This window comes from Paramisgurnus dabryanus, chromosome 7 (assembly GCF_030506205.2).
Source record: "Paramisgurnus dabryanus chromosome 7, PD_genome_1.1, whole genome shotgun sequence".
Taxonomy (NCBI): Eukaryota; Metazoa; Chordata; class Actinopteri; order Cypriniformes; family Cobitidae; genus Paramisgurnus; species Paramisgurnus dabryanus.
This window is the reverse complement of record NC_133343.1, coordinates 31,630,099-31,652,078: the sequence shown is the minus strand read 5'-3', so window position 1 is coordinate 31,652,078 and position 21,980 is coordinate 31,630,099. Positions and strand designations below refer to the sequence as shown.

The 21,980-nt window shown below is 38.3% G+C and overlaps 3 protein-coding genes across 7 annotated transcripts in view; 2 read left to right on the top strand and 1 right to left on the bottom strand.

Moving 5' to 3' along the window:
• The first annotated feature begins 816 nt into the window (after positions 1-816).
• nudt3b (nudix (nucleoside diphosphate linked moiety X)-type motif 3b) lies at positions 817-9,445 on the top strand. Its single transcript, XM_065279538.2, has 5 exons — positions 817-1,117; positions 2,514-2,624; positions 4,118-4,162; positions 4,295-4,379; positions 5,165-9,445. The coding sequence occupies exons 1-5, from the start codon at positions 1,019-1,021 to the stop codon at positions 5,359-5,361; spliced, it is 537 nt and encodes a 178-aa protein (XP_065135610.1). The 5' UTR covers positions 817-1,018; the 3' UTR covers positions 5,362-9,445.
• A 1,929-nt stretch (positions 9,446-11,374) lies between these two features.
• rps10 (ribosomal protein S10) lies at positions 11,375-13,721 on the bottom strand. Its single transcript, XM_065279537.1, has 6 exons — positions 13,644-13,721; positions 12,750-12,899; positions 12,153-12,327; positions 11,960-12,037; positions 11,586-11,641; positions 11,375-11,453 (listed from the first exon to the last, which is right to left on the bottom strand). Exons 2-6 carry the CDS (start codon positions 12,897-12,899, stop codon positions 11,412-11,414), a joined length of 501 nt encoding a protein of 166 aa, XP_065135609.1. The 5' UTR covers positions 13,644-13,721; the 3' UTR covers positions 11,375-11,411.
• A 1,044-nt stretch (positions 13,722-14,765) lies between these two features.
• The window catches only part of pacsin1b (protein kinase C and casein kinase substrate in neurons 1b), a 29,996-nt gene continuing 22,781 nt past the window's right edge, over positions 14,766-21,980 (top strand). For 4 of the 5 annotated variants that reach the window (XM_073815237.1, XM_073815236.1, XM_073815235.1 and 1 more), the window contains exon 1: positions 14,766-14,868. The gene's annotated coding sequence lies outside the window, so the exon portion shown is untranslated. Of the gene's footprint in view, positions 14,869-15,627; positions 15,657-21,980 lie in introns of those variants that run through there. The other variant, XM_065279530.2, reaches the window with a different exon arrangement.

Genomic DNA, 21,980 nt, shown 5'->3' with positions numbered 1-21,980 from the left:
CAAAACACTGTGCAGCATGTATACTTGCTAAACAAGCAGCGGGCTCCGACATAATGTAAGTTTGCGTCCATATAAACTCATAATTACTCCCGCTCGCGTTTGAATGACAGCAGAGAGACTCGCCCACCGTCTCACAGACCACCCCCTCACAGTATTCAGGACAGATGCGGTCGAAAGTGGACAAAAGAGACGGATTTAAATACCAGGTGTAAACGCATTGTGTCTCTCTCGTCCACTTGTGATCCGATCGATGAAAACACATCTTAATACCATGTGTAAACAGCCCCTTAGTGAAGAGAGAGAAAAAAGAATGAGAGAGAGAGAGAGAGAGAGAGAAAATAATTGACAGCACGATTGAGTTTCAATTTCAACAAACCACCATTATGGCGATCAGTATTTGCGTTCATCAGCTCATTTGCATTTAAAAGGACACGCCCCAAAACCGCACATTTTTACTCACACATACAAAGAGGCAATTTTAACATGTTATAATACATTATTGTGGGGTATTCTGAGGTAAAACTTCACTCTGGGTACACCAAAGACTTATTTTACATCTAAAAAAAAATCTCATAATATGACCCCTTTAAAATGCCAATATTTGTGGTAACCGTGGTATAAGCGGAATAATGGACTCTGGTCCTTTGAATGATTTGAAAATTATGCACACCCGCGGTATAACCACCTTCGATTTGCATTATTTTCATATAATTCAACGGCCCGTCCTCAGTATATGCAAGAGAACGTGATTGTTGTGCGCAGCATTACCGCGCCATGCCCTATTCTTTAAAGCCAACTACGTGTTCTACTTGACGCACGGCGTCCACGTAACGCACATCGCGTATCTGTTTCGGTAATGGCGTCCGTGTCTGAGATGCGCTCGGTTTAGGAAAAATGAAGCGCAGGAGACTTTATAACCAGTAATAAAACGCGAGGTTTCCACACGCGGACTTTGCGTCTGTGTATTTGCGGCAGGTTCAGGTTCCGATCTCAGTCGTAACGCGACGCACAGCTCGACATGATGAAGCTCAAGTCGAACCAGACGCGCACGTATGATGGAGACGGGTACAAGAAGCGGGCCGCCTGTCTGTGCTTTAGGAACGAAACCGAGGAGGAGGTGAGTCCCGGGTGCCGGTGGGGATCACAGGGCGCGTCTGTCAATGCTTCGAGTGCGCGGTTTAGCTGTAGATCTCACTGCTTGACATTTAAACGCAAGCTACCAGTGTGCTAACGGCGGATAGCCTGGGACAAGTTAGTTGAGCTAGCCTAGCGTTAAACAGTTACCCAACAAAACGCTCCCGTTATAACCAGCGGGGAAATGCGTGGGCAGCGTCGTTGATTCTAAGGGAGCGTCGCTGGACTCCAGTAGGCCTCGTGCCTGAATAAATCTCAGTGTATTTTCAGAAATGAGCGCACACATAACAAAAACTACCATGTTTTTACACGTACCATATTAAACTATGTTTTGTTGTTAATGTTTACAAATTGCCACATTTTTAAAACATACACCATTATAGTACTTTGATGTTTACATGTGTATCATAGTATTGCTGTAAAAAAATCCAGCTAAAACCAGCATTAGCTGGTTTAAGGTGGCAGTAGCTGGTACTCCTAGCCTGGTTAAGCTGGTAGATCAGCTGGTCTTCCAAACTGACCAACTTAAAAAGTGACCAAAACACAGCTTGACCAGCTTTCTACACCAGCAAAACCATATTGGGACAGTTTCCCGGACAGGGATTAGACTAGTCCTAGACTAAAATAAATGTAAGAGCGGTCCAAACTGAAAACAACTTACACTGACGTATCTTAAAATACATTAGTACCCTTTGTTTTGCCTCAACACAAGTAATGTTTTTAGTAAGATATGCTTGTTAAAAATAGTTACATTTCCTAATAAAACTGTAAGGCCTAGTTCTGGTTTAAACTTATCCCTGTCCGAGAAACCACCCCTTTATGTTGGTTTTATCAGTAGGGTTAAAACATATACCATGGTAAAACTATGCTTTAAGGATACAGTATATAGTAAAACAATGCTTTTGGGATATGTGCCAGGCGTGTGCTGTGCTTTTATACATACCGTAGTAAAACTATGTAGAAATGTGAATATTTGGTTAGCATGTTGATTTATGGCGTGTGCTCCTACATTTTCTGGTTGCGCCCCTTAAATTTTCAGTTGGGGGGCCACTGTGCTCCTAGTGAAAAAGTTAGTCTGGAGCCCTGTGACGCCATCTGTTATGTCAAACATGTTACGATCGATCACAAAATCTGTATGAATGTACAGCAGTGAAATTTACTGTGTCTCGATTAAGCTGTTATTAAAAAAAAGAGAGCGATAAAGTATAACACTAAATATTTATCTAAAATGCCGAGTGTTGGTTGGAGGACTGGGAAAGATTATCATGGTATCATCAGAATCCAAATGTCATCTGATCAGTGGTTATGTCTGATGTATTGATTTGTTATTCATTCGCACCAATGTGGTAATGTACCGTAAATGTACCGTATTCACACAGGTGCTGTTAGTGAGCAGCAGCAGGCATCCGGATAAATGGATCGTTCCTGGAGGAGGAATGGAGCCCAACGAAGAGCCAAACGTCGCTGCTGTCCGAGAAGTTTGTGAAGAGGTCTGATTTAAAAAAATTAAAAGAGTTTGTGGACATTTACAAAAATATACAACAGTAACTATAGTTTCTGCCAGTATACCGTATTTAAAGATAATATTTGAAACTAAATCATATGTCGCACGAGTGTATATATACATTGTATGGGTCAAAAGGATGTGTTTATGCAAAATAATAATAATAATAATAATAATTAGGATATTGCATAAAGATCTTGTTTTATTAAAAAATTTTTTTAAATGTTCTACCATAAATATATAAAAAATTTAACAAAGCAAGTGTTGCTAAGGACTTCATTTGGACAACTTTAAAATATGATTATTTCAAAGTTGATTTTGAAATGGTTATATATTGGCCAAATATTTATTTAGCTTTCAGATGATGTATGAATATAAAAAAAATGTGGTCTTTGGTTTTGTGGTCTAGGGTAACATATTGTTACTACAGAAAGAGTAGAGTTACTAATTTAAAACTACATTTTCTACAATATTTAATCAGTATTTGATCAAATTTGTAGGACTGGCAGAAGAGAAAATGAACACGTATGACAATCACATACAGTTAATGGTGATATTGTCAAATGTGGCCAAATAATGGGCTATTAAATCATCATTATATTAGCTTTTCATCCTTATTGACAATAGCTGTATTATCCACGGTGTTTCAGTGTTTATATTAGCAAAAAAGTTATTATTTGTATGTGTTAAACGCTATACACTTGTTAAGAAACGCTTATCGGATCCATTGTGCAGGCGTGAAAATTGCTGGTTTTCTCACTGCTGAAATTGAAGCAGGGTTTTTTTCATAAAGAGAAGTACTTGTGTTCAACGCTCAAGCTGTCTTGCTTCCACTGCCCGATTAAGAGACGGCTAGAAGCATGTCACTCGTTCTGTTGGGACGATCACCTTACCATCTAAAGGGCATTAAACTCGGATGAAGTGCTACGCTTTACCCCTCGGCTGCTGTCCAGACCGTTGCCAAAAGCGTCTTGGGTGCGAGCGAGAGCGGTCGCAGACCGTAAGCGTACCGTGACTAAATATCACAGACGTTCAGCTGTGCAATACTTGGAATTGTGTAGTAGTGTATTTATGTAAAGACAGTGCGAATAATTTGGGTTGTGATTTAGGTCTAATATTGTTCAGGACTAAATTTAGACCGCGAATGACGACAGTCAACTCCTCAAGGCGTGCTTTTGATGAAGTAAAATTTCTCCTGTTGAGTGTTATGATGGATCTCCCATTGTCATTTTTTAAAGAGGTCCTTGTCCTGCCTCTGTCTTATGCTTATTCTTTTAGGAAAATTTGCTTAAAAATAATTAAAATAAGTGAACGTGTCTATTGGCCATTAGTAGATCTTGATGCAGAACCGATTGAACAGAAATTAGTTAATTGAGTAAAACTTGTTATTTTCTTAATGTTTTTTTGAGAACTAGATTTGTCACATTTTTGACAATATTACTTTTTTCAGTGTGGTTCAACTTTTTATTTTTATCTTAGGCCGGAGTCAAGGGGAGTTTAGGAAGACTAGTGGGAATATTTGAGGTAAGTTAAACTAATATAACACAACACACTTTTGTGTAACCACAGATTAACAGCTACCGTTACACATTTGCAGCATTGCAACGTTCACTTGAACATAATGGTGTTTTAAATAAAATCTTATTGCGCTTTCAGAATCGAGATAGGAAACACAGAACATATGTCTATGTTCTCATCGTAACTGAAGTTCTGGAGGACTGGGAGGATTCGGTAAACATTGGTTAGTAATCTTGAATTGACCTCAATGATTTTCCAAATAAGGTTAATGTTATGTCCTGTATACGTAAGGGACACTCCACTTTTTTTTTAAAATACTTACATTTTACCGCTCTCCTAGAGTTAAACATTTGATTTTCACCGTTTTGGAATCCATTCAGCTGATCTCCGGGTCTGGCGTTACCACTTTAAGCATAGTTTAGCGTAATCCATTGAATTAGACCATTAGCGTTGCACTCAAAAATAACTAAAGACTCGTCTGAAGTTACATCATGCACGATATTACGCAGCCGAATATAGTTCCATTAGTAACCATTGGGCACTGTGTTATATCATTGCACCTCCTGCAGCCATGTTACGGCAGCAAAGTCATTGATTATTACGCCGGATTATTACGCTAATAATCAAGGACTTTGCTGCCGTAACATGGCTGCAGGAGGTGCAATGATATTACACAGTGCCCAAAAATAGTCCCCTGCTATTGATGTCACGCAGCCGAAAATAGTCCGCTTAGTAACTTTCAATAGCAGGGCACTGTGTAATATCATTGCATCTCCTGCAGCCATGTTACGGCAGCAAAATCCTTGATTATTTTTGAGCGCGATGCTAATGGTCTAATTAGATTCAATGGATTATTCTAAGGTATGTTAAAAGTGCTAGCGCCAGACCCGGAGATTGGCTGAATGGATTCCAAAATGGTAAAAATCGAATGTTTAAGTCCAGGAGAGCTGTAAAATGAGTATATATATGAGTATATATATTAATGCTTGATTTTTCTTTTTGTTACAGGGAGAAAAAGGGAATGGTTCAAAATCGACGATGCCATACAAGTGTTGCAGTGTCACAAACCGGTTCAGGCCACCTACTTCGCAGCTCTTCAGGAGGGCTGTCTGAATCGTAACGGTGCGCCCCTAGTGGCCACGATAGGTGGAGATCTGTCACCCACCTACAGCATTAATCAAAGCTCAGTCTCCGATATCAGATAACTAATGCAAAACATCGACACTTAGATGCTTACTCAACTCGCGCTCTTATTTTCATTGTTTTCTTTTTATTTTCACTCTTAATTCTTTCAAACAAACACAAACAATGATTTGCCAACTCTTTTTGAGTGCCGGGAGAGGGCAGTGACATCGAGTGTTGGTCGAATATTCAATACAATGTTTTGTAAATGTAATATTTTTGCTTTTTACAGATTCGTTTTTTCACGCATGAATCCCACGTTGTTTTAGCGTCCTCTACGCGGCCCTTGCGTGGGATTAAACGAATGCTACTTTTTACTGTCGTGATGTAAAAATATACACATGGTGCGCTAGCATGTGGCTTTCAGTATTTTTACACATTCAGTTTCCTATGCGTGCGTATGCGTGAGCGAGGTTTTGTTAGTTTTCTGTCTGAAGCGCGGTTGTGGAGATGTTAGCCGTTTGAATGCGTGAAAGTTGAATAGTTTTGCATGAGCACTGGTATTTATTTGTCATGATGATATGAGTTTATGTGATGCGATGGATGTTTAACCTGTATGTCGTGTTATAAATAGGTGTTCTTAACTTAGCTGTTTTTTTTTTTTCGTTTGTTTGTTTTACCATCTTGTAAATATCCTTTGGGCCTCCGAACTCACAGAGGGTTTAATTTATACGATTACCTAATTCAACTGGACTGTAATTTTTGCAATTTCACACTTTAATATAAAACTTTCCCAAGCAGATGATGTTTGCTGGGTTTTGAGTTGATCTAGTAAAATGAATAGACTATTATGATGTGTCAGAAGGATTTGCGTGACTGTGTTTTTATGATGTAATCTGAAAAACATTTCATCTTTAAAGTCAACATGAAATCAAAATTCAGATTACTTTTTAAGGCACAGATTGTATCACAGAAACGGAAAAGATTTCTTATGAAAATGTAATAACATAATCCACCTGTGCAAAACATGTTTTCTCATTTATTATCATTTTCTGCATGCGAAATTGTGTCATTACCGAAGTTTCAAACGCAGATTCATGTTGACTTTTTCTTAATAAGTGCTTATCGACATTTTACATTTCTTATCAGTAGGGTTGGGTATCATTTTGAATTTTATTGATTCCAATTCTGCAAATCGATTCTGATTCTTTTCTTCGATTCCAGCGTTGTAAAAAATTGTCATTTGGCCTACTTATTGCTGACTGTTATGCAAAATAATATATTTATGAGCAGGGTTTTACAAAAAGATGACCGGTAAATAATATCTATTTGTATTATTGTGAAAGTGTAGATTGATTATCATTTGTAAATATCTCAAAATGGGCTGCTGACATCTTTCGCCAATGACATCATTTAAAACCACCTTCTGCTAAGTGATCATGAGGTGGCGGCCGTGGTATGAAGGTCGGGATATTCCTGTTTGGCTCATTCACAAACACACAAATTAAGTCATCACATTTAATAGCATTTAATAACCAACTGAGCACTTAAAGAATGGCAACCTTCCGATCTCTCTGATGAAGCCAATACGGAAGTGATTAAATCTGCAGTTCATTGATTGGCCACTAGAGGCAGGCTCCAAAAGGGAGTCATTTCCCATAGACCTCCATGTTAAAATTGCTAACTTTACAGCAGAAAAAATGTTTACAGCCTGGTACAAAATTTTTTTTTGGTGTGTATAGCCAATTTTGCCCTTCATGACAACTATGAGGGGGGTGAATTTTTTTGTAACTTATCCGTTTAAATTATATTAAGCCTTGAAGTTCTGCATAATTAAGGGCGTGGCCACTTGAGTGACGGTTGAATTGCCACTGCTTACACTAGAGTTGCGCTAGGCGGGGTTTTAGCTTCCAGCCACCTCAGCTTCACCCACGTCCCGCCTCTTTACCATTTTCGGATATCTGTGAGTGATGCGCGGTGACGCGCGGCCAAGATGGCGACGGCGGGCACCGCCTTTTATTGGCTTCAAAAACCATAGATATGTATAAAGGCTAGATGTCTCGCCCGTGCTGCTGGCCAATTGAGTGGAACGTCTGCATTTTGGTGGCCATCTTACCACAGGCAGCTCGCTCACTCGTAGCATTGTTTTAATGGTGCAGGTACTTTTAAATGACCATAACTTGTTTAATTTTCTACCGGTTTGGTTTGTTATAAATGTCAAAGATGTACCTATGACACTGCATTCTTCTACTAAAAAAATAAATATTTCATGAAACATGTTAAAGCATCCAGAATTATAGCCACGTTAATAATGTTTGTAAGAAACCAAACCGTTTGAAAATTGGTACAAAATTTTAGCAAGTAATGGTCACTTAAAAGTACCTACACCATTAAAACTTAATGCTATGAGTAAGCGAGCTGCCTGTGGTAGATGGCCGCCAGGTGATGAGGTTAGAGACTCTGCCGTAACACATCTAGCCTTTATACATATCTATGTCAAAAACGATCTTCAGAAACCTAAAGGTGACGTCACGGATACTACGTCCATCTTTTTTTTACAGTCTATGATGGCAACATGATGATAAATAACCTTATTTGACATGTAAAAAATAAAATGTCACATTTGTTTACGTGGAGAGGGTGGGGTTTATGACTTATACTGCAGCCAGACACCAGGGGGCGATCAAAATGTTTTTGCTTCACTTTTCACCGCTGGTTAAACTATGGTCACTGTAGTTTTTAACGATTTTCAAGTAAACTGTCGCAGGTCAGATCTTCACAGATAACGTGAATAAAAGATTCGGAATAAAACATTTGCATGCAGGAATTGAAATGTCCATTTTGTAGTAAGGATCCGATTCCAGAATTGGAATCGATTCTCGATTCCCAACCCTACTTAAAAGACACATCCAGTTCATGTTTTCTAGTCTTTTATTGAACTGGTGAGTTGAGTAAGTTCTTCTATTTCACTTACTCTCCATCGATGAAGTCAATTTTTCGGTCAGATGAAGGTCTTCTTGATAATATCTATCAATATTATCAAGTGTTAATATAACCTCATGGGTTTCAACCTCATGTGAGTCCACATCTTCAAACACTCATGAACCTCTTGATATAGAGAGACGAGAAGCTGCACAATTCAACAAAGGATTTAGTTTTAGCTTGTAAAATAGTTTTTACATCTTCTCGTATGCTTTAAAACATCAAGTATGTCTTCAAAGCCAAACCGCTTGCTCGGCCAGTCTCTTGGAAGGCGGCGGTTGGTGCAATACTGTGAAATTTGAGCCACTGTAATTGTTGATGTCTTTCCCCCTGTACAGATCAAAAGCAAATCTTCGAGTGCTTGTCGTTATGATGTATAGATTCTGGTACACGTGAGGTTGTAGGTGACCCGAACTGTTGAGGGTTATTTACTTAAGCTTGGAAGTGCATTTATAATGAAGTTTCTTATCAAGTACATGTTTCATTCAAGATTTCATGTTTTTATTGTTAGTGGACTGCAAAGTAATGATAAACCCAAGATCCAAGTAAATGAAAGTGATTTATAATGCCTGTGGTTAATATCTTTCTATACTAATGTCATGCATTTAAAAATCCACTTCTGGTGTAGCATGAAATACTTGAACTGGATTGTCAGATTGTTTTCTTGATTTACGTGTTGATGGTCATACTGACGTGAGCCTCATTCTCATGATTCATTGGTGGGTGGCTGAAGATGTTTAGTGTATGAAGTTGACACAGCTGCATCAATCACCAGGTTACAGTAGACGGTTTATCTTAAGCATGATTTGACAAAAATCTGATTTCAAATTGTAACCAAGCATAGAATTGATCAGATGAACGCCCCATACAATTAAAAAGCACTTTAAATGTCATACTTTCATTATTAGACTTTGAATGTAAATCTCTGGGTCGTTTACATCTTTTTGGCCCCAAAATGGTTTTTTAAAACATTTTCATTCAAACATGCTGTCAATTGGTGCATATGGGATGTTGGAACTATGAAATCCATGCAAAGATCTGCCAACACTCCATCAAAGCTGTGACCCTTACACTTGGACAGGTGGAATACCACTGGAATATGTTGCTTTTTTATTTTGGGATTGTGAAATCAAGCAGTACGAGAATGTAATATAATTGTGCCAACTAATAAAAACCAGTATTTGACCTTAAGCTTTCAGTGACTTTGTCCACACAGAAAAAGCGAATTCAGTGGTTTCATACTTCAGATATGATTATTACACACTAGATAAATTAATAATGAATATAATAAATGTTAAGATGGTCATGTAAAAAACTTTGGGGGAAAACTGTGGTGTTGATCGTCAAAAATGCCATAATTTTAAAAACTGATTACGTGTAGGGCCTTGCAATATGGCAAAAAATGTTATCTAGATTTTTTTCAGAACATTTGACCAATTCACAATTTTAATTTTTCTACTAGTCAAATTAAAACATAACTACAACAGTACTGCAGTAACATTTTCCTTTCCAACAACATGGTTTTTAATAAGATGCAAAAACATCTGGTTAAAAAAACTATGGTATAAATATAAAATTAATTCACTTTTTTTTTAATATCTATGCAGAAATTAGGCATTGTTTAGAAATATAATGGTAGCCTAAACTAGACCTAAAACCTATGTTCAGGCATTTTTATGTTTATTTTACTATGTTCTTACCTCAACTTAGATGAATTAATACATACCTATCTTTATTCAATGTGTGCACTTTTAATCTCTGTACAGCGCTTCTTGATTGTGTTAGTATTTAGCCCCATTCATTCCTATGGCTCCAAATAAGAGTTTTATTTTGTGTCACCATCCTTGCTCGTTTTTCCAATTGGTGCGTTGCGAACAGAAACAGTATTTTAACATTTCTGGTTTTCGGTTCAACCCTAAAATTGACGTTCCTGAACCGGTTAGAACTAAAAAATAAAGTTCCCGAACCGGTTAATAACGTTCCATGTCAGCTGTGGGACATACAAATAAGTATAGGCTGATCATTAGGATATTAAACTTACATTATTAGTCTACATACTTTTCCTTAAGTTTCTATCTTGTCATCAAACATTAAAAAAGGCTACATTATGTAAGCGGCATAACTTTAATTCTGACATGCCTACATTTGTTGAGTGCACTTAAACACGCGCACACACACAGACGGAGGACGAATGCCAAACGGCGCTTCGGGAAGAAGATGCAGCATAAACAGTTGCTCCACATAGGCGAAAGTAAAAATTACTTTGTTTTTCCAATACTTTATTCGCCAAATGTATTTTATACATCTGGAGTTCTGATCTTTGAAGGGCATGGAGTTGGACCGGACACATTTAACCGCATGTGCATTCAGAAAATTGTTCACTTAGCACCTTTTTGCGGTTAAACTGTTTAAAATCACTTTCTTTAAAATTAATCTGTTCAAATTAGGGTTGCATAATGATAAATCCTGATTAATTTATTGCAAAATAAAGGTTTTTGTTTACATCATATATTTGTGTGAACTGTGAATAATAATTGTGTGTATATATATATTTATATAAATAAAAAAATGCACACATGTACATTTTTGTAGAAAAAAAATATTATTTATATATATATATATATATATATATATATATATATTTATGTATAATTCATATATTTTATATATGTATATACACATGTAAACATTTCTTAAATATATACATGCACGTGTTTATTCATTTATACTAAATTATTATTCACAGTACACACACATATGATGTAAACAAAAACCTTATCGTTATGCAACCCTAGTTCAAATAAATCTTCATTAGTTTGCCAATCAAACTTTTTGTAAAGGCTATGTACTGTATTGTTTGCTCAGACCGTTGCCTTTTATTTATTAATCAATGCAGTCAGCGCAGACATGTTTCCTATGCAGCTATAATTCAACAGGTACAACTGCCACGTTGTGTTTAAGTCATGTTTTCAGTCATCTGTACTTTTGCTTTTAAAGAATAAGGCTCAATTCCCAGATTTATATAAAATAAAAATTGCTTTTATAGAATTATTCAAAATTAAAAAATATCCACCTGGTATATGTAACGACATACAAATGAGTCTGATGCAGGAGTAGTTTTGAAACTTTATTGTACAGATAACATGGAAAATCACTGTGGCTGCTGTCCTCTGCCACGGCCAAAACCACCTCTCTGAAAAACACAGTAGAGCACTTTTTTAGTTTTCCTTCAGCAATGAATTAAACTGGTCTCAGTAATCTTGTTAAAAATCATGCACTGAAAATGACGTTGATAATCTGCAAGCATTTAAACAGCGGTACTTACAAACTGGAATTCTGTAGCAGCGCCGGCACCAGCCTCGGCCTTCTTATCTGCGCCGGCTGGAGAAACAAACACGCACAAAGAATTAAGATTTAAAACGCATACAAAACAACACATTGTCTTTGTTTTAATATGTTAAAATATGAAAATCCAAATACATTTAGCCAACTGAAGATTAACCATTGCATTTCCATCCACTAACACATTTTCTGACGCTTAAGCAAACTTTGTAAAGCCTATAGCTGATGTGTCAATCATATAAAAGCGCTGTAGCTTGTATTTATCTTTTGTTGACAGGGAGGGTGTTAGCTACACAAACTCCACCGCTACAGAATATGCTGATGTCAGTGGTCAGACAGTATGCATTGTACACTTACGTGGAGCTCCAGACCGCCTGTATGCGTCTCTGTCTCCCTCTCCACGGGCCAGACGGGCCGGTCTCTCTCCCTCAAGACCTGAAAACAACATGCTTGCTTTGAAACATTAAAATGCTTACATCTTTGCGTAAACTGTACTTACTCCATCTTCATTGAACAGAATAATTCAATAAAAATATTTTGGACATCATACCCTTGGGGCGGGGCCTGGCGGTCTCTGGGCGGGTCTGACGGCGGAGGGTGGCGGGCACAATCTCTGGGGGCAGGTGCAGGAAATCCCTCAGGTACTGAATTCCCTCATTGGTCAGGTACCAGTAGAAGTGGCGCCAAGCAAACTGCTCTTTGACGTACCCACATGATTTCAAAGACTGTAGGTATAAAAAGCATGTCAGAAGCAGTCCATATGCAGAGTATCACGCTTGAAACATTTCAGATGAATCACAATTTAGAACTACAGTTCATATATTGTGTTCCTGTAGCTCAATTGGTGAAACATTGCATAAGCGAAGGTCACATAAAAGGTCAGGTTTAGATTTTCCCAGAGAGGGTTTATCCTAGTCCCAGACTAAAATGCATGTTTGAGCTGCCTTAATAAAAAAAAATCTTGCACAGACGTATCCTAAAATACATCAGTGTTTTGTGTCAAGAAGCACACCAGTACTGGTTTTTGCAAGATGTGTTGCTAGCCAATATAACTAAGGATACCGCCCCTAAATTGATCAAAATCTCCTTTGGGCACTTATTTAATAGTCACCATACAATGTTTGACAATTTTTTTAACTTTTCTCACCTGCATGGCCTTCATGACGTGAAGGTTGGGTACGTTTTTATCAGCAAGCTCTGGGTGTTTTGGAAGATGCACATCTTTTTTGGCCACCATGACGCCCTCTTTAAAGAGGAGCTCATAGATAGCAATACGATTCTTCTTGGGCATCAACATCTATAAACACAAAGATCCAATAATGAGTATGCTTTCAAAGCGATTGGAAATTAATTTAAGTAATTTAAAGCTAAACAATTCTGTACTTTTACTATTATGCAGAAGCACAAATTTATTACACATGGCATTTGATTTATACAGGTAAAATGTGACTTCTATAACATGAGATGTATAGGCATTTCCATAATGACACTGACTGTACTATTTCTTTCATTTCCTTATTGCATATGATAAAATGCCAGTATTGTCATCTAACACAATCAGTCAAAAGGTATTTCTACGTATTTAATTACTAAGTAGTACATATAAAAACAGTAAACAACTACAATAACCTACATAACATTAAATGCACACTGTTCAGAAAACTGCTCAGATTCACTGGTGCTTTTAGCATCTTGCGTGGTACTGAAGTTAACCGTGCGCTTCACACTGCTCTCACAATTCACACAAAACATTAATTTTATTAACGTTTGAATGTTTTTAAAATAACTTCATAACCACTGGTTTCATGACATCTAGTATTCACGTTGTTTGCCAGCTCGCTTATGGACCGGGAAACTACCACAGCGTACAGAGCCCTAGCCATCCTGCCCTAAAATAATGTTTCAAACGGTCAATATTACCTCAAGACTATCAGATATTAATTATAATGGATGTCTTCAAATTAAATACACTTAAAGAACCGATTTATATAAAAAGATGTAGAAGATTTTAAACGGATTTTCGGCTCTTGTTTCGGCCTACCTTTACTCTTGTTGAGAGACCGGAGCCGGAAAGAACGTCATGCGCTGCACTTCCGGTATTCTTCCTCAGCGCTTTTTCAAAGCCATGGGCGAACCTCGTCCCGCCATCTACCGGCATGGAAAGTTATTGATAATTTTTTGTTTAAAACATATTATTTATTCTTTTTAGTTTAATGATTTGCATTAATTAATTAATGTATCTAATACACACTCCAATGTAATAGCGGCATATATTAAAAATATGTAACGTTATAAAGGTGAAAGAACATCATAGTGTGCATGTGCATACTGTAAAGCTGTAAAATACTGTAAAATTAACTATTATTAATTAAGAATAATCTCAATTAGATTAGATAAAATTGTTTAAATATTACAGATCTTTTATATAAAAATATTATTATATAAAAATGTTTTTCTACCTTACTGGTCCCACACATTCTTGTCCAGTTGGTGGCGGTAATAAACCACCGAGCTGTCATTTTAAATATCTCAATAAGTGTAAGTTAACATTTGAAATAATAATTGATATGATTATAGTGTTTAAAAAACAAAAAGGTAACATGCTAAAGGATAAAATAGGGAGTATTCAGTCATATCAGGCATTGTCAGTGTCTTGATTGTCTGCAATAATGGAAATTGTAAGTGATGCACTGAACAATATTTATTTCTGTGTGTATTTATCTTTAGATATAATTAGAAATATTGTCTTCCATGAAAATACTCTGAATGCAAATTATGCAAATATTAAAATCCCTTTAAACCGCGTTGGTAAGCAGATCTTAGCTCTTTGCACGCCATTTCAGTCATTAATATGTAACATGGGTCTCCTGACTCACCATCCCCCATCTAATACACTCACAGCACACAACACAACACTGTGTTCATCCGATACCATAATGTTTTAGTGATATCCGATTCAACAAAGAATCGATTCCTTTCATTGATTTGATTCACAATGCGTTTGTAAGTCACTTGACTTTAATGTAAAACATTTGACGTATTGTAAACAACGAATTTGTATTTAAAGTTTAAATAAAAAATTAAATAAAACAGCACCAAAATGCCGCAAGTGGGCTTCAGTGAATAGACCAAATGAACCGTTCAGATGAACCGATTGGCAGGAATGATTCAGGCTCTTCAGCGTTATTGTGTTTCATTAGAGTGGAGGATTGTGAAGAGCACACAGGAGGATTGGATTCGCGTTCATCTCTCTCTCTCTCTCTCTGGTATGTCTTGATGCTGAATTTCTGTTATTATTTAGACTTAACTACAAAAGCTCGTGCTTGAATATGTATATAGACGCGTGTTCTTATGTTATGTCTTTTATTTGTATGCATGATAAACGCGACGCTTGCGCAGTAGTAATTAATATGCATGTGTTACAACTGGATGAATGAAACACCTCTTGTGCGTTAGTTGTGGTATTTATTTGTCTAAATATGTAGTCGAATTAAATAAATCAACAGTAATTACATAACCATCTATTTCAGGGATAACTACTTACTTTAACGTCTAACGTTATATAAAAGAGATCTGCTAATTTATGGGTAGTATAATAAGAAACATGATATTTTAAAATACACTTAATTTATTTAGCATAATTGTGCAGTTAAAAGTAGTTGGCATTTGTTTATGTTTTAATTAAAACGTTTAAAAAATACAAAGTTCTTGTGTTAGTTTACAAAACCCTTCATAAAACATATAATGCAAAAATGAGGATGCACAACTCTTGTCATGAGTTTTTGTATTTTCATAGATTTCCATAGAAAATAAAATGCATAAACTGATTAATTTTTTATCTAAGACAGTGTATTTAAAGTTTATGAAATAGAAAATCCAAACGTGTAAACGGTATTTGTATAATGCACTTCTTTTAGTCTGAATGAAGGCCAGGACACCTGTTTATACCGGAACCCAAAGATTCACAATAGAGCGTTTCATTAAAAGCACTTTCTGTTCCTCCCCAGAGAGACGTTCGTCTCCTCCAAACGCCCTCACATGATCAACTTAAAAGGTCTGTTGTAATAAATTAGACGTAGTAAAGATATTTAATCATTATAGCAGGATGATATTTGATTAGAAACGGCCTCAGACATTTAATTTTTTAATGCATTAGTCTCTCTTCTGTCCCACCATCGTAAAGATGCACGTATGTGAACTCAGTCTAAAGCTTAACTAGACTTGTTTAACTAACTACTCATTCACAGACACCAGATGTGTTTCTGTACAAGTCAAAGGTGAAATCCTCCCCTTGAACTCTCCAAGGTCCTGAATTCATGTCCTCATCAGCTGATCTGCATTTACTGCCTCTGTGTCCAAGCTGTGGGGCAATGGTTGCCTTAACCATCGAATAGGAAAATTGATGATTATTGATTTCCTGTTAAGTTAAGAATGTTGACAACCACCTAGAACAACCTAACATTTGTGATGGCAAGTTTGGCATGAACTATAACTGCTGAGATTTTGAACTAAAAAGCAGAGCACTTTTCTTTGTGGTGCATTTTCAGGATACATTTTAGTTTCAGACTATGCTGCTTTGGATTTAAAATTACTTTGGGTTCATTTGGATTTGAAACTTCTTAATTCTGAGATGAAACTTAATGAGTTAAACACAGAATTGTGAGGTAGCACACTTCTGTTTGAAACTTTTTTATTATTTGCTGTGGACCATTTCGTATTCATGTGCACTCTTAAAGGGCACCTGTTATGAAAAATCCACTTTTACAATGAATTAAAAAATACTATTTTCAATCCCTATTAAACCAAAGCAGTCTCAATAGGCTGTTTTGATTCTAATGTTAATGTGATGTCAGACTGATAAAGCCCCGCCCACGGCCACTGACTAAGGGTACATTCACACGGGGCGAAAGCGTTAACGCTTCTCGTTTACTTTTAATGTGTGATGACATGCGTGGCTGAACAGAATTGTGGATCTGTCAACGTCGCGTCACTGCCGTTGCTCACGGCAGAAGTTGAACATTTAGCAACTTTTCAAGCACCATACGTCAGCCAATCAGATCGCCTTAGGCAAATATCCTAGTGTGAGACAGCCAATTACGTTAATGCAAGACCGGAGCATGTGTTGCGGCCTCTGTGATTGGCTGTTAGTCACGCTTCAGACAAGCCTTCCGTCAAGCGTTAGCGCTTTCCTGCATTACCTTAGGCCCTGCCCCAAATGGCGCTCTTCATGAGGACTTTCGGTCTCGTGGCTTTAAATTGCACATGCTTGGTTAGTCTACGAGCCCGTAGGGTGTCCCATCTGTCATTTTTATGCTCCGATGTGTGCTCATCAGCGCCCCCTTTGCACCCTTGATGCGGTCTTCGTGAAGCCCGCACTGCTGCAGGCTCCACACACTTTACCTACCCAGAAGTCCTTGCGAAAGAGCAATCAGACGACAGGAGGGATGGGAGGAGTTCACACTGATGGGCAACTTCTCTTCCTATTTCCGGCGTAACGCTCAAGTCTGTTCCAAAATACGACTCTGGTGCACCCTCTTGGACTCGCGTCAAGGGTCTCTAAGATCTGCACTACATGATCTAAGTAAGGCCCGCAAGATATATCGAAATTACCGCAACATAGTAGTAATAGCTGGGTATTCCAATATGCATGTCGCAGTATTTTTTTTCTTTAAAATGTTATGCATAGTTAAAGTTTTAGGTCGATACAGAAAGCAAAGAGACTGGTGAGACAGAAAGAGTGATGCTTTCTTTTTCCAGAAAGAAAGTGAAACATGTATGTTGGTTTTATAACTCTCAGTTTTTAATTATATTATAAATATAATTTCAATTATCCTATTGCATATTGCATTATTTGGCAAGTTATTGCATATTACAATATCGTGCATGCCTAATCCAGGGTCAGGGAGGGTCATGCTATTGCCTGCTTGATTGGGGTCAGCAGTCTTATTCAAGGGTGCAAATGTTGTGCTCCCCTTAAGGGGGTCGCACACCGAATGCGCAGCTCAGCGCCGTGTCGAGTTGCGTCTAGGACAACTCGGAGGTATTGTAAATTGGAAGGGCACGTTAAATAGCGCCAGCTTTGTCAGATAGCTGATAATGATTTGGGACAAATATGATTTTATTTAATGTTAAACTATGTGAGTGGCACTCTGTGGCGTAACAGGGATTTGAGCATCTTCCTGAATCGTAAGGGGGTTGCACACCCAACAAAAAAATTGAACACATTGTTTTCGAAGAGTATATGCACACCGGCGCTGACAGGTGGCGCCTGTCCCCGACGCCTGTCCGCGACGCCCAGCTTTGACTCAGGAAGATGCTCAAATCCCTGTCGCGCCACACAGCGCCACTCACATAGTTTAACATTAAATAACATCATGTTTGTCCCAAATCATTAACGATTAACATTGGCAGCTAACGTATATTTTGCATTTTGAAGTAGACGCTATCTGACTAAGCTCATGATATTTAATGTGCACTTCCGGTTTACGATACCTCCGAGTTGTCCTAGACGTGACGCAGCGCTGAACTGCGCGTCCGGTGTGCGCGGACAGGCGCTATCTGTCGGCGCCGGTGTGTGTATACTCATAGAAAGCAATGTGTTCGATTTTTTATAGAACGGCGCTGGTGTGCGACCCCCTTTGCAGCATTTATCACGCCAGTTACTCGTTCCTTAAGCTGGTTACAGCGCTAATTTATGTTTCTGTGATTTATTTATTAGTTAACATTGGCTGTTATTCAACATGTCTTACTGTGTAAAATAGAGAGGATTTTTGCCTTGAAGAAGAGAAGCAAATGTCTCTCCATGACTGGTGGTTGGAGAGGAAGAGAGATGTCACCCGATAAGGAAAGCCAGAGTCAGAGTAATTTAAAACAGATTACACTTTAAAATAGTGTACTGATAAATCATGTGTTCAAATTAAACATGGTTCTGTTTAGCAAATGGATGTCTTTTTAGTGACAGGAGTGTAAATGAGATCAGGACTTCTTCATTTGATCGTATGAGCACCATTGCCCGATGTGTTCAGATTAACTTGTGCCATCATGACGCTTTTTATAGACAGATTGATTACGCTGTTCTCTGGTGATCCATGAAACATGATCTTGGCTGCTGGATCTCAGAGTCTCACGTGTGTCCGATCCAGAGTGGATATCAGCTGTGCCTTGACCTTGCTTTAGCTCACACCAACACGTTTAGATTCTCGTACACAGTTTTGGCTTCGCTGCATTGATCCCACAGTGAAATCTTACCCAAGTTTCTGTCGGTCTGTGAGATAGATGGAAACTAATTGAAGACTCGGCTGGTGGGAGTTATTGATCGAGGATCAGCGTTTAAGTGAAGGCGGAACGGATGAAATGCTGAGAGATGTGAGATTTATGCACTGAGCTATGACAGTATATTTATCAGCATCTCTGGAAATGTTTAGGTTGCCAAACACAAATACTAAAGAAACACACGAGATTTCTGCAATGAATTTACTATCAGACCATGTTTAATTCTGTCTCTTTTTGGAAGGGGGGCAAATTTCACATGTGTCTCCTCCAGGATTTCAGAGGAGATCTCTTAAAACTGTTTTAACATAACTCAATATTTCTTAGATATTTATCAATGCACTTATTGCAGTGCTTTACTTTTTATAGCTGTGTGTTCACATAAGGGGTCTGCTCCAAAGAAATGTACCCGAAATGTCCCGAAACACCAGAACCCGACGTGCATAAATCTTTTTTTTTAAAGAAAGACCAGACCAAGACAAACCCGACTAAATTAGACCCAAATCCGACACGACTAAGTGGCAATTTTTTTTAACCCGACTTGACCCAAATGTAAACGGCACCGATGTCTGTACACTCTGCAGCCTTACAAGTCAGACAGAAAGAAATTGCCCTGCTCATTCTATTTTCATTTGTTATCTGATGACGGCACCAAGGTTACCGCTAAAGCAGGGTTCACACCAGACGCGGTAGAGGAGGCAGGTGCGAGTGATTTACATGTTAAGCCAATGGAAAGAGGCAAATAGGCATCCTGCGGCGTGGTACACACGGAAGGCGCAGTGCGAATGGCACGGATGGTGCGTTCCGCGCAAATTGAGCGTTGGCGTGCGAAACGTGCGAGTTGACAAATCTAAACTTTGGCGGATTTCCGTGCCGCGTTACCCAACCAGGACCTTGCATTAGTAGTGATGTGATTACAGGAAGTGAAAGGAATCTCAGCGGAGTCGCAAAAGCCCCTACCATGATGCGAATTTCCACGTGAATGTCTCAAATGACTAGAATTCCACGTGCGAATAAAGCGAGTAAACTCAAAATGTTCAAGCGTCCAACTTTTTTGCCACCTCTACCGCGGCTGGTGTGAATGCACCATTACGGTGTGCATTCAAAATTGATTGACATGTCTGGCTCAAGGAAAATTAACCTACCGCCTGCCACCAGATGTCGCAGGCGCTCTTGGCAAACATAGGAGGGGTTGGAAAAGGTCTCAATGCTCATATGTGAGATAGTTCAGGTCTTCTCGGGTGCGTTTGGCAAAAACACATTCATTTTAAATTACCAGATACTCGAGGCCACTAATATTATTAAGGGTGTCACGATTTTGGTTTTAAATGAAATCAATCGAAATTAAGTCACAACCCGAATTAAAAAATGGAATCATCGATGCTCCCACGCCCCCATGTCACGTTCGGTCGGCATGTCAAGCGGGAAAAACAAGTCAAATAACTTAGCTAGCTACAGCCAGTTAAAAGATAGCATGGCAGATGCAGGAGACACCAATCGAGAATCGAATCGAACCGTGACATTAGAATCGAAGTTGTAATCGAATCGAGGATCCGGAGAACCGTGACACCCCTAAACATTATACATGACCCGTGTCCAAGGCACATGTAAAACTTTTAGACCTGAACCTGCTCGGGTGTTAGGTCGGAGTTCTGTTTTTTCTTTAGCATTATTGTGTGTGTGTGTGTTGATAATGGATGCTGCCTCAGCCTCTGTGTTTCACACTTGACTGCACTGAACCAAAGCAAAAGAGTGTGTGTAGATATTTATTGTGTATGCATAGAGAGAGAGAGAGCGAGAGAGAGAGAGCAGAAGAGCTGACTGGTTGGTTAATGCTGACTGCTTCAGTGATGGATCATTGGTTTGTATGTGATGTTCGATTGGGTTTCATCTGAAATGGCGGTGAGCAGCGAAACAGCTCTGCAGCAGACCAAGAAAACCACAGGCAAGCATTAATAAGGTTATTTAGGCACAGAATCGAAGGAAGTCCTTTCAATCTCCCTTTGGGTCGTGAAGAAAATTCGACTTCTGGAAGTGAAGAAAAAAGGCCATTGTTGGCGTGCCATGAACTGAGTTTGAACTCATCTGATATTGGAAAAGCAAAATGAATCTCAAAGTTTCATCTTTTAGAAGTTTCAGTGCAATTAAAACTAAAGGTATTCATTATGCATTTTGCAGACACTATTATACAATGCAACGTACAGTGCATTCAAGCTTTACATTTGATCAGTTTGTATGTTCACTGGGACACAAACCCATGACCTTTGCACTATTAACTCAATGGTCAACCAATTGAGCTGTAGGAACTAGGGCTGGTCTGAATAGCATTTTTTGAGCTATGGTAGTTATCAATACCGAATATTTCGAGGGAGGGGGCTGAACATATTATTAAAACAAATCTAGGGTGTGCATTATTTTTCAGTAATTCAGCGGCCCACACCTTAAGACATCGATCACTTGATATATTTTAAGGGATTTGTCCAGTTTTTGTACTTAAATGGCTATTGTGAGTAGGACTATTTCTTCTGCATCTCATCCAACGGCTCTCTTGCTTGTACCAAAATGTCATTTTAAAGCTGGCAATGGAGGCTTGAGCCGTTGATAGCATTCTAATGCAGTTATTAATAAAGTTATTAGAAAGAAAGCGAGAGCAACAGAGACACAAAGAGAGAAAGAAAGAAAGAGAGAGAGAGAGAGAAAGAGAGCGAGAGAGAGGGTGAGCGAGCGAGCAAGAGAGAGAGAGAGAGATTGTGTGAATGAGGCTACTTCTGTGGGTCTCTAAATAGCGCTGTTATTGCCTCAGAAAATCGTCTGTCATATTGTTTTTGTAAGTCCATTATTACAACTATGTGAAATGATATGGAACTGTAATGCAGTCAAAAGAGCAATAATTGCACACCTCAGAACGTTCATCAGCCAATTAGATTCAAGCATTCAACGGACCCGTAGTATAACACATGTATTACAGTAAATAAGAGACAAACTGATAATTGGTGAAAATAAAAATACATTTGTTATGCAAAACATTTACAAATATACCCTTTTAAAGTACTATATTTACAAGATATAATTAATGTGGATCTGACTGTTTGAATAAGTGTGTTGAACT